Here is a 9,982-nt window from a genome sequence, read left to right as displayed (position 1 = left end):
ACCCGTGTTGTGCAATGCCCAAGGAGGTCAGAAGAGGCTGTCGGATCCCCTGGGACTGGAGTTACGGACAGTTGTTAGCTGCCATGCGGGTGCTGGGATTTGAACCCGGGTCTTCTGCAAGAACAACCAGTGCTGTTAACCGCTGAGCCGTCTCTCCAGCCCCAGGTTTCCTTTCATATATGCATATTTCCTTTATTTTCTGTTGTTCTTGTAGAATTGGTTTCCTTGTTAGTTTTGTTGTTCTTTGTTTTATGAACATGGGTCTTGCGATGTAGCCCAGGCTAACTTTGAATTTACAATCCTTCTGCCTTAGCTTACCCACTGCTGGGATTACAGGCATGTACTACTTATTATGCCTCACTTTTTATGCTGTTTTTTGTTTAAGACAGAATCTCACTATGTATACCTGGCTGGCCTGGTACTCAGTATGTAGACCAAGCTGGTTTCAAACCCACTGAGGTCTTAAAGCGATTGAGTCTCAAACCCAAACCCACAGAGATCTTCCTGCCTCTGCCCCCACCCCCATGCTAGGATTACAGGTGTTTACTACCATATCGGGCTTCCTTGTTGTTCGGTTTGATTTTCAAAGATTTATTGTTTTTTGCTACTAGGTTGAACCCAGGGTTTCAAGCACAATAGCTAAGTATTACCCATCAACTTAACATCCACAGCCCCTATATTACTTTAAGACAAGTTCTCATTAAGTTGTCCAGGCAGGCCTCAAACTTGGATTTCTCCTATCTCAGCTTCCATAGTAGCTGGGATTACAGGTGTGCAATATCCACTCTCTTTTAAAGATGTTATTTTCAAGCATTATAGTAAGCTTTCATTTACTTGAGGGTGTTTCATTTGCTAAGTTCCACAAAAAAAAGGGGCTGGTCTCTATCTTTGAATCTTTGGAACCATACAGGTCAGAGACAAGATGAATCAAGAATTGACAGCTGGTCCCATGTGAGCCTTCCCTCTGAATGACCTGGATCCCAAGAGTGAGAGTGAAGACAGGGATGTGATGGGGATGGATGAATCAACGGAACACATGCCCAAGGGAGGTTCAGGGTAGTGACATCCACTTTTTCAGTGCACTTTTGGATGTGATTCCAAAGATTCTTCTTGTTCTTGTTAAAAGCATCAATTAAAGATCTCAATTTTCTATCTTCATACCGACTTCTAATATGACTTTTCTCTCAAGATAATCATTAATTTGATAGAAGAAATTTGACAGGTGTTCATTGTCTTGGATGGCCTGGGCTTGCTGGGTTAACGTGGAGAAAGGAAACATTCCAGCACCCAGGAGTATCCTGGCTGTGTGAACGCCACTGGCCTGAGGAAGTCATGGGAGAGTTTTTGTGAACCAGCCCTCATACTCAGTTGCAGAGACCCAAGTCTGCTTTGCTTAGTGGGGAAGCCTTGCCCTGTGACAGTGATATCCATGGCACAGAGTTCCAACTCTGGGGCTAGTGTTTCTTTACAGCAAGCTGTTTATTAGAAAATTCAGAAGGTTTTTTATATATTACAAGGAACTGGCAATCATGTGGGGTTTAGCAGTTACATACAAAGATTTAGGGCACAATTAGACAAGAAACAGGACATAGAGCTTTTAGGTGGCACCAGCTAGGGGCTGTTTGTAAAGCAGGATGCTTGAACTTTTACTCAAGGTTACCAGTGCCTATCTGGTAATTTATTGGCCACAATGTTTTCTTTCTTAGGGCTAAAAGCACAGTAAACCTTTAGCTTTTTTAAAAAAATATTTTATTATTTTTATTTTATGTGTACACCCATGTCATGCAATGCCCGCAGAGGACAGAAGAGGCTGTTGGATCCCCTGGAACTGGAGTTACGGACAGTTGTTAGCTGCCATGTGGGTGCTGGGATTCGAACCTGGGTCTTCTGCAAGAACAGTATTCTTAACCGCTGAGCCATCTCTCCGGACTGTAAACTTTTAGCTTTTAGTCCACGAGTAAACCTTTAACTTGGCCTAATCTTCTTGCTAATGATAGCTGAGTTATTTGTTCAGGACAAGGAGGTGGGCTAAGGGCTGTTGACCAAGATGTTTTCCCTCAGAGCAAGGAGCTTAAACTTTTGACCTGGCCACTTTCCTCTTGCTAGCCCTGCAGTGTCCTGCAAGACAGTGAGTTGAGAGCTGCTGTTTTCAGTGCCCTTCCCTTCAGCAGAGAATGTAGCCTGGACTTTAAAAGTTTTAGGCTCATCTCGCCCTAGGGCATGCCATCCTGGTTTCCTACACCCAGTCTTCCTTAAGGCACATGTTTGAGGCCCACTTGGGAAGGCTAGAGAGTCTAAGCAGGCCCTGTAGTGGGTTTAGGGTGGCCTGGTGACTGGAGCCTGGGGGTTAGGGCAAGAAACTGCTGGCCATACCCATTGACAGTGGTGAGGGCAACTCAGGGCACATTGTGCATACTTGTACTCTAATGAGATGTATAGTACTCCTAAGAGATTGTACAGATGAACCAGAGAAGTCAGCAACTAGGTCCGTGAATGGGTGGGAGCCTTACATCATTGGCCAATCTGTAGATTTCATCTAATTCTCATCAGGATCTGAGGTCCTTCATGGCACTGGAGTGTTAAATCTAGAATAGACACAGACTAGCAAGTGCCAAGGATTCCTGGGCATCCTGGAAAAGGCTTGAAACCAGGTCAGAGTGGCTGGAGTGGACGCAGCTGCTGACCCAACCACAGATTGAGGTCAACATCAACAGAACGCTTGCTCATGTTGTCTTTTAAGACATGAGGTGGTTTCCAAGAATATATAAAAACACTAAACACTTGTCAAGCTTGTACAAGACCCTGGGTTCCATCCCTAGCACTGCAAAAACCAAACCAAACCAAACCAAATCAAACAAAAAAGGAAACTAGAAAAATAAGGGACAGGATTATCCCAATAGAGGGGACAAAGATGATGAGCTGGTTAGATGGCTGTGAAGGAGGGAACGGGCTGGTATAGTGCACATGAGGGATACAGCCAGCAGAGGCGCCAAGACACCCCCAGGTTCCTGGCATGTTGTGTTGGGAAGACAATAGGCATTGGGCATGCCCAGTAAAGTCAAACCCAGGCTTCCCAGAATTCCCTGTGTTCCAAGACTTGAGCAGACTCATCCTGGTCTCTATCAGCCAATAGGGGGAGCCCCAGTGGCAGTGACATGGCTCAGAGAGTAAAAGCACTTGCTGCCAAGACTGATGACCCAAGTTTAATCCCTGAGACCCTCATGGTAGAAGGAGAGAACCAACTCCCACAAGTTGTTCTCTGACCTCCACACATATGCTTTGGCACAAGTGTACCCACCTATATACACATACACAAAATAAAATTTAAAAATGTAATTAAAAATAATTTTTTTTTAAAGGATTTGGGTATGTGGAGAGGTTCCCATTCTTTAGCTCTTAGATGTCAGATTTCCATGTCCATTGGCTTTCTTGCAGTATCTGTAACACCTCAGTGAAGATGAGGGTGCAAGGTAGCTCTTAGGAGTGGAGTTCCCAAGATTCAGGTCACAGAGCTCTTAAGGGTTGGGCTGGGAATCCAGCCTTTTCCAGCCTTCTTGTCTGCAGGAGCCTATCCTCCTAAAGAAAGAGGTCAGTGCTTAGAGATGTTGGTCCCCATTCTGGGCAGGCTGCAGCAGGAAGACAGGATATTTCACCCAAACTCTACAATTAGAAACTCAAAGACACATATGGAACTTCCATGTTCCTTCTCTTAGTAAGGGCTTAGAACTATTCTATTTACAGTATAAAGACAGCCTTATAAACACAGGAAGGGCCAGACACTTTTCTGGTACTTTTTGAAGCCAATTTCCACTCACAAAATTAAACTTCAGCATGGGCTAATGTCTTCCAGGACAACACAACCAACAGAGATCCACACTGAAGGGAGTGGGGCCTCAATTCTCAGTCCATAAACCCTTCTGTGTATCTTGGAGCACTGCAGCATCAGTAGAGGCCTTTGCTCAGGGGCTCAAGCCTGGCCCCAGTGCAGCGACTCAGCTTCTCCAGCACCAGCTTCTCTTGACTGTACATCTGGAACACAGCAACACACAAGCTGGCAAGAGAGGACTCCTGGGACCTTTCCCCTGCGTCTAATTCTGCTCAAGTCTCACCTCTTATAGAAGCCCCTACCTGTAGCCTGTCCTGGCTCTGCACAAGTCTAAGGGCAGCAACTGAGCAGAGACTGGAGGAGCTGTGGGTAGACAGAAGGTGCAAAGGAGGGCAGCAGAGAGTGGGCTCCTGAAGGCAGGAGAGACGCTGGAGTATACAAGGGGCGTAGGAGGTATGGGACATGAAAGGTGTGGGCATAGGAGAGGCTGCGGGGGGATAGCAAAACTAGAAGGGGATGTATTTTTAATTGAAAAAAATATGTTCATTTGGGGGAGCTGGAGAGATGGCTCAGTGTTGAAGAACACTTACTGCTCTTGCAGAGAACCCTGGTTCTCTTCCCAGCACCCACACGATGGCTCACAATCATTTGTAACTCCAGTTCCAAGGGATCTGATGCCCTCTTCTGGTCTCTACAGGCACCTGCATGCATGTGGTACACATAAACTCTTGCAGGCACATACACATATACATAAATAAAACAATAAATCTTTAAAAGGATGTTCATTTGAAGTTGGGGCTAAAGGGAGACTCTGTCTCAAAAAGACCAAAAATAAATAATAAATAAACGAATCAAAGAATGTTCATTTGGAACAATAGGCTATTTGCTTACAAATATAACCTAAGCCCATTAGACACTGTGGTGGGCTTTATAAACATGATACCTAGCGGATGTGGTGGCGCATGCCTTTAATAACAAAACTCGGGAGGCAGAGGCAGGCAGATCCCTTGTGAGTTCAAGGCCAGCCTGTGTCTACATAGTGAGTTCCAGGACAGCTGGAGCTTACAGGGAGATCCTGTCTCAAAAAGACCAAAAAAAAAAAACAAACAAACCAAAAAACAAAAAACCACCATGATGCCGATCTGCTTTAGAAGAAACAAACCACTACTTCACTTGACCTGTTTCCAACTGATAGGTAAGATTAGTACTTTTGTGAGGTCCTTCTAAACATTAATTGGCCCTCTGTCCCCTGTCAATACTAGCATTCCAGGGAATTGAACTTTGTCTTTTTTTTTGAGCTAAGGACCGAACCCAGGGCCTTGCACGTGCTAGGCAAGTGCTCCACCACTGAGTTAAGTCCCCAACCCCGGAGTTTAACTTAAAAAATATTTATTTTTACTTTATGTATATGAGTGAATTGCCTGCATGTATGTAAGTGCACCCATTGTGCAATACCGGTGGAGGTCAGAAGAGGGTGCTGGATCTCCTGGAACTGGAGTTACGAACAGTTGTTAGCTGCCATATGAATGCTGGGAATCAAACCTAGGTCTTCTGCAAGAGCAGCCAGTGCGCTTAACCACTGAGCCATCTCTCCAGACCCAGAAATTTAACTTTTAATGTGTTTGTCCAGGTGCCTCTCAGTAGTAAACTATACAAGTAACATGAAGAGACAGATATTTAAAACAACACCTGTGAACCCTTGTAGGCAGGATTAGATGGGAGCCTTGGTTCCTACTTCTTGCCAATGGGATGCACTGGGCTAGGCAGCAGCCTAGAGGTTAGGATTATCTCTGTGGGCAGCACATACCCCCTTGCACAGGTACTGTTCCTACCTTCTGCCACTCGGCCTCCGAGCTGTGTGTGAAGCCCAGCAGGTGACAGAGTCCGTGGGCGGCTGTCACCTGTTGGAGTAATTAAGAATTCAGCTCAGGGGAAGATCTTCCAGGAAGCTGTCACTTCAAGATCACAGACTACCTTTGTAAGACTGAGATGTCCTGTGCCTAGACACTAGGACAGTACATACAGTTGCTGCTCTGGGCAGGAATTAAAAGTACCCAGCCTCAGTTCTCTCCTGTCTAGGCAAGTGCTCTACTACTAAGCTACATTCCAACCTCAGTCAATCTAAAATGGAACAATTCACCTAGTTCATTTAGTTAGTGTGGAGTAGTTCTATTAGGGAGTGGACATGGGACTGAGCACAGGGAAAGAGGGATGGCTGTTCTTGGCAGGGCAACACTGGGAGTCCAATTAGAGGTAAGCAGCTAGGAAGAATGGGCTGTAGATCTGAGCTCTAGGAGGTTAGGGTGAAGTATTGCTTGGGCCAAAGAGTTCAGGACCAGCATAGGCAATGAGTGAGCGCCTACATCTTAAAAAAAGAGGGGGGCTGGAGAGATGGGTCAGTGGTTAAGAGCGCTGACTGCTCTTGTAGAGGACCAGGGTTTGATTTCCAGCACCCACATGGCAGCTACGAACTGTCCTTTTCCAGTTCCAGGGGAATCTAAAGCCCTCCTCTGACCTCCACGTCATTGCACGACATGGTGCACTCACATACATGCAGGCAATACACTCATACACATAAAAATAATAAGGCCAGGTGTGGTGGTGCACACCTTTAATCCCAGCACTCGGGAGGCAGAGGCAGGCAGATCTCTGTGAGTTGGAGGCCAGCCTGGTCTACATAGTGAGTTCCAGGACAGCTGTGGCTACAGGGAGACCCTGTCTCAAAAAGACCGAAAAAATTAATTAAAATATTTTTTAATTAAAAAAAAAAGATAAAAAAAGAAAGAGGAAGGAAAGAAGGGAGGGACAGAGGGAGGGAGGGAAGGAAGAAGGGAGGGAGAGAGGGTTAAGTAGCAAAGAAGATGGGGGTTAAGTACAAGAAATATGGGAAGGTGGGAATAGGGCTGGCTATGGTTAAGCTAAGAGAGAAGAAACCAAGGGCCCAGGCTTAACTCTTGGGAACGAAGCCTCAATTTTGAGGGAGGAGGTAAAACAAGTGGGTGCCGAGGGGCTGGAGGCAGAGGAGAGATGGGGAGAACCATTGAAGCCTGCTTCTAATTATAGACAGGGCTGGGCTCAAGCCCATAGAGAGGAGTATAAGGAAGAATCCAGAGAAGGAAAGGGGCACTGCTACACGGGTAGAGAACCCTCTGGAAATGGTTGTGGTCTGCTTGTAGCCCGAGTAACAGGGTATGGGAGCAGGGGTAGGCTGCAGCGGTCCCCTGTAAAGACCATGGCCTCCCCTGTGGAGGGGTGGTTGGGAGGTCACTGAAGTTCAGTGTCCCAGGGCTGGTGCAGGCCAATGAGATGACTTGGAGGACAAGTGGGTAGAGAGTATAGGGAGGGTGCAACCGGTCTGGTCTGGACTGTGCCCCTGAGAATGGTGGCACTGGAGTGGTGGGCTGGCTCTCTGTTGGGGAAAGAGGGAGCCCCCAGAGGGGCTACATCTACTAGGAAGAGCCTGCATGCTGTTTGGCCTTGGCTGACCAGAACACTAATTAAAAGATGAAATAGGAGAAATCAAGCCAAAGTTATCTTGAACCACCTTTAGTTCTTTCAAAAGCCAACCTTAGTATCTGACCTAATATCCTTGTGATTGCCAGAGCAACTGTTGGGAAGTATGTTTATCCTGACACGCCTCTAGCCGCTACCAGCCCTAAAGCCAGAAAAACTCATCAGTATCATCAGAAACCTGCAGAAGAGTTGTCCCTACCTCATCATAGTCTATCTACCTGATGTACCCCAATGCCATTGATTGATTTATGACGTTTTTTTGTTATATGACTATCAAAGTTCATGGAACATGCCATTCAGAGTAGCCTGAATCTGTGTTCCTTGGCCATAGTCATAGTCGGCTAAAAATAAACTAGTTTATTTCTTATAAAGGAGAGTGACTAGTATATGTCCTCAGGAGGCACAGCTGCTGGCTTTAGGCTGAACTTTGCACTAGGCCACATCCTGTCACTCTTAAGAATTTACAACTTCTTCCTCCTTACAACACAGGGAGCGCCAAACTGGATTACCTGGAAAGCCTGGCTCAGGTCACTCTGATGTTCTAGGATGCCCACAGACAGCCAAGTTGTGAGCGTTTTGCCCAAGGAAGGTGCTTCCACTGAACAATCATACTTGTCTGACACCTGTCAGAATCCCTCCTTCCCTTTCCACCCCCCTCCCCCCCCCTCCTTCCTTTCTTCCTTCCAAATCCAGAATGTTGTGAGACTCAGTTCTAATTTTGGCAGCATAAGAAGCTAATACAGCAAGTCTGAGTTAGGCTAACATGCCTCCTTGTTTTAGAGATAAAAGGAGATAAAGCTGAAAAGGTCCTGACTTTTTTTCCTTTTTTTTCAGTGTGTCCTCGCTCCCCAAGATCTGAAGCCTCCTGTGTTTCTATTTTTAAGTTCTCCCATAGTGATACAAAAGTACCAATGGATACTAGTACGCACATAGGGTTCTTTTTCTCTACCTTCTCTATGGCTTGAGTTTTGTTAGCCAGCATATGTGATTTTGCATTCCTACTTACAGTCAGGATGTTGTAGTAATCTTCATTTTCTTTGCACCGCTGGAAGATATACTCCACTCCTAGGAAAATGTCTCCCAAATTATAATCATCTGGAAAATCTGGCTGGGGAAATTCACCTGCTTTCAGGTTCTGAAAATGAAGAAACAGACTTGGAAGCCTTGGGAAGAGTAGCCTAACCATAAGGCGTCACCTGTCCAGGAGGACACAGAACTCTCTGACCACAGAATGCTTAAGCCACTTGCCCAAGGCTGAGCACCATCAAAGGGCCTTGGGGGCAGAATACATAGCCACCATACACAAGGGCCCTGGAAAGCTTTGGCCTCATCAAATTACTTACTTTCCATTTCTATCACCCCAACATGGAGTCATACAGACCCACAATTTCTACATAGTTAAACTGGCACATCAATATAATTACATTATTTTTCACTTGGCATTTTGTCCTCTCAGCCCCTCAGCTGATAACTGCTCAATCTAAGTCAGTCTCCTATGGCTGGATATTTAGGATGCCTCTATTTTATTCTATTAAGGAAGACAGTAAGGCAAACATTTCAACACATTTTTACATTATACATTTGGCACCACACCTTCTTCATTCTATAGATTTATTTCTGCAGGTGTGACACTGGTGAGTAGACATACACGTTTTTAATGTACTTGAAGCACCATATACTACGGTATTTCTTTACAAAACGATCATTTTAATTTACACTGCTACTTAAAACGGGGGAAGATTTACACAAAGTTACCTGCAGCTACATGTTGAAAATATTTAACCCATTTAAAAATTTTCCTTTTTTCCTATTCCAGATATTCACTAAATTTAAAATTGTAGAGGTGCTTCTTGAATTCACTGACAGCACTGAGGGAAAGGGGATGCCTACCCTCCAGGACTTGTATACACTCAGTAGTAGGTCATACTGCTTCACTATGTAGCCCTGGCTGACCTACAACTAGCTATGTAGACCAAAGCTTGCTCCCAAGTCACAGCACTTGGGACTAAGGGTAAGCATGGCCATACTGCTTCGTATTTTTGAAAAATTTCAAAATCAAAGATAACCATGTCTGTAATACAACTAACAGGAAATTTCTGGAAGGCAGGTAACAGGAGAGGAACGTATTTTTTACCTCATGAAATGGGAAAGAAAGCACATCGGTTGGGACGTTTTTCTTTCTGTAGATCCTATTAATGTGCTGAATATTCTTGTTGTCAACACAGATGATCCCCAGATCAAATTTCTGCACTCCTAAAATGCTCCTTATCAGCTCCATGTTCCTGCGAAGTGGCACTCTCTTGACGGGGACCACTCGCTGCAGATTTTTAATCACCAAACTCATTTCTGGAGGAACACCCAGCCCTTTTAAATGTTTGAAAAGAAACCTGTGATTAAAGTTTAAGAGCAGACCCATTCAGTTCTTGAAGATGATGGATTTCATCAAAATACACATACATTCACAATAAAAACCACTTTATTTAGTGAGATTTATAGTTTTAAGGGGATTTACATTTGCCATAGGAACTATATACAACGGTGTGTTGTGGAGGTAAGGGATTTTGGGCTGAGCGCTACAGGATGCGGGAGGGTGGAGGTAGAGCGAGGGCGTCGTGGCGGATGAGGGGGGAGGGGAGGGGGGAG

The 9,982-nt window shown here is 45.2% G+C and overlaps 1 protein-coding gene across 7 annotated transcripts in view; it reads right to left on the bottom strand.

The window, feature by feature from the left end:
• Positions 1 to 1,828: 1,828 nt before the first annotated feature.
• Positions 1,829 to 9,982, bottom strand: part of Ybey (ybeY metalloendoribonuclease) — an 8,330-nt gene continuing 176 nt past the window's right edge. The window contains exons 2-6 of one of the 7 annotated variants that reach the window (XR_001872609.2): positions 9,474 to 9,726; positions 8,346 to 8,474; positions 5,659 to 5,727; positions 3,816 to 4,029; positions 1,829 to 3,576 (exon numbers count right to left, since the gene is read on the bottom strand). Coding sequence is in view for 6 of the 7 variants with exons in the window: in XM_008840468.3 (XP_008838690.1) it covers positions 3,943 to 4,029; positions 5,659 to 5,727; positions 8,346 to 8,474; positions 9,474 to 9,683 (495 nt within the window). In the remaining variant the exon portion in view is untranslated. Of the gene's footprint in view, positions 3,577 to 3,770; positions 4,030 to 5,658; positions 5,728 to 8,345; positions 8,475 to 9,473; positions 9,727 to 9,982 lie in introns of those variants that run through there. The other 6 variants (XM_017799958.2, XM_008840468.3, XM_008840467.3 and 3 more) reach the window with 6 other exon arrangements.

Source organism: Nannospalax galili, unplaced genomic scaffold, assembly GCF_000622305.1.
Source record: "Nannospalax galili isolate Female #2095 unplaced genomic scaffold, S.galili_v1.0 scaffold619, whole genome shotgun sequence".
In the NCBI taxonomy this organism is placed as follows: domain Eukaryota; kingdom Metazoa; phylum Chordata; class Mammalia; order Rodentia; family Spalacidae; genus Nannospalax; species Nannospalax galili.
This window is presented reverse-complemented; position numbering and strand designations above follow the sequence as displayed.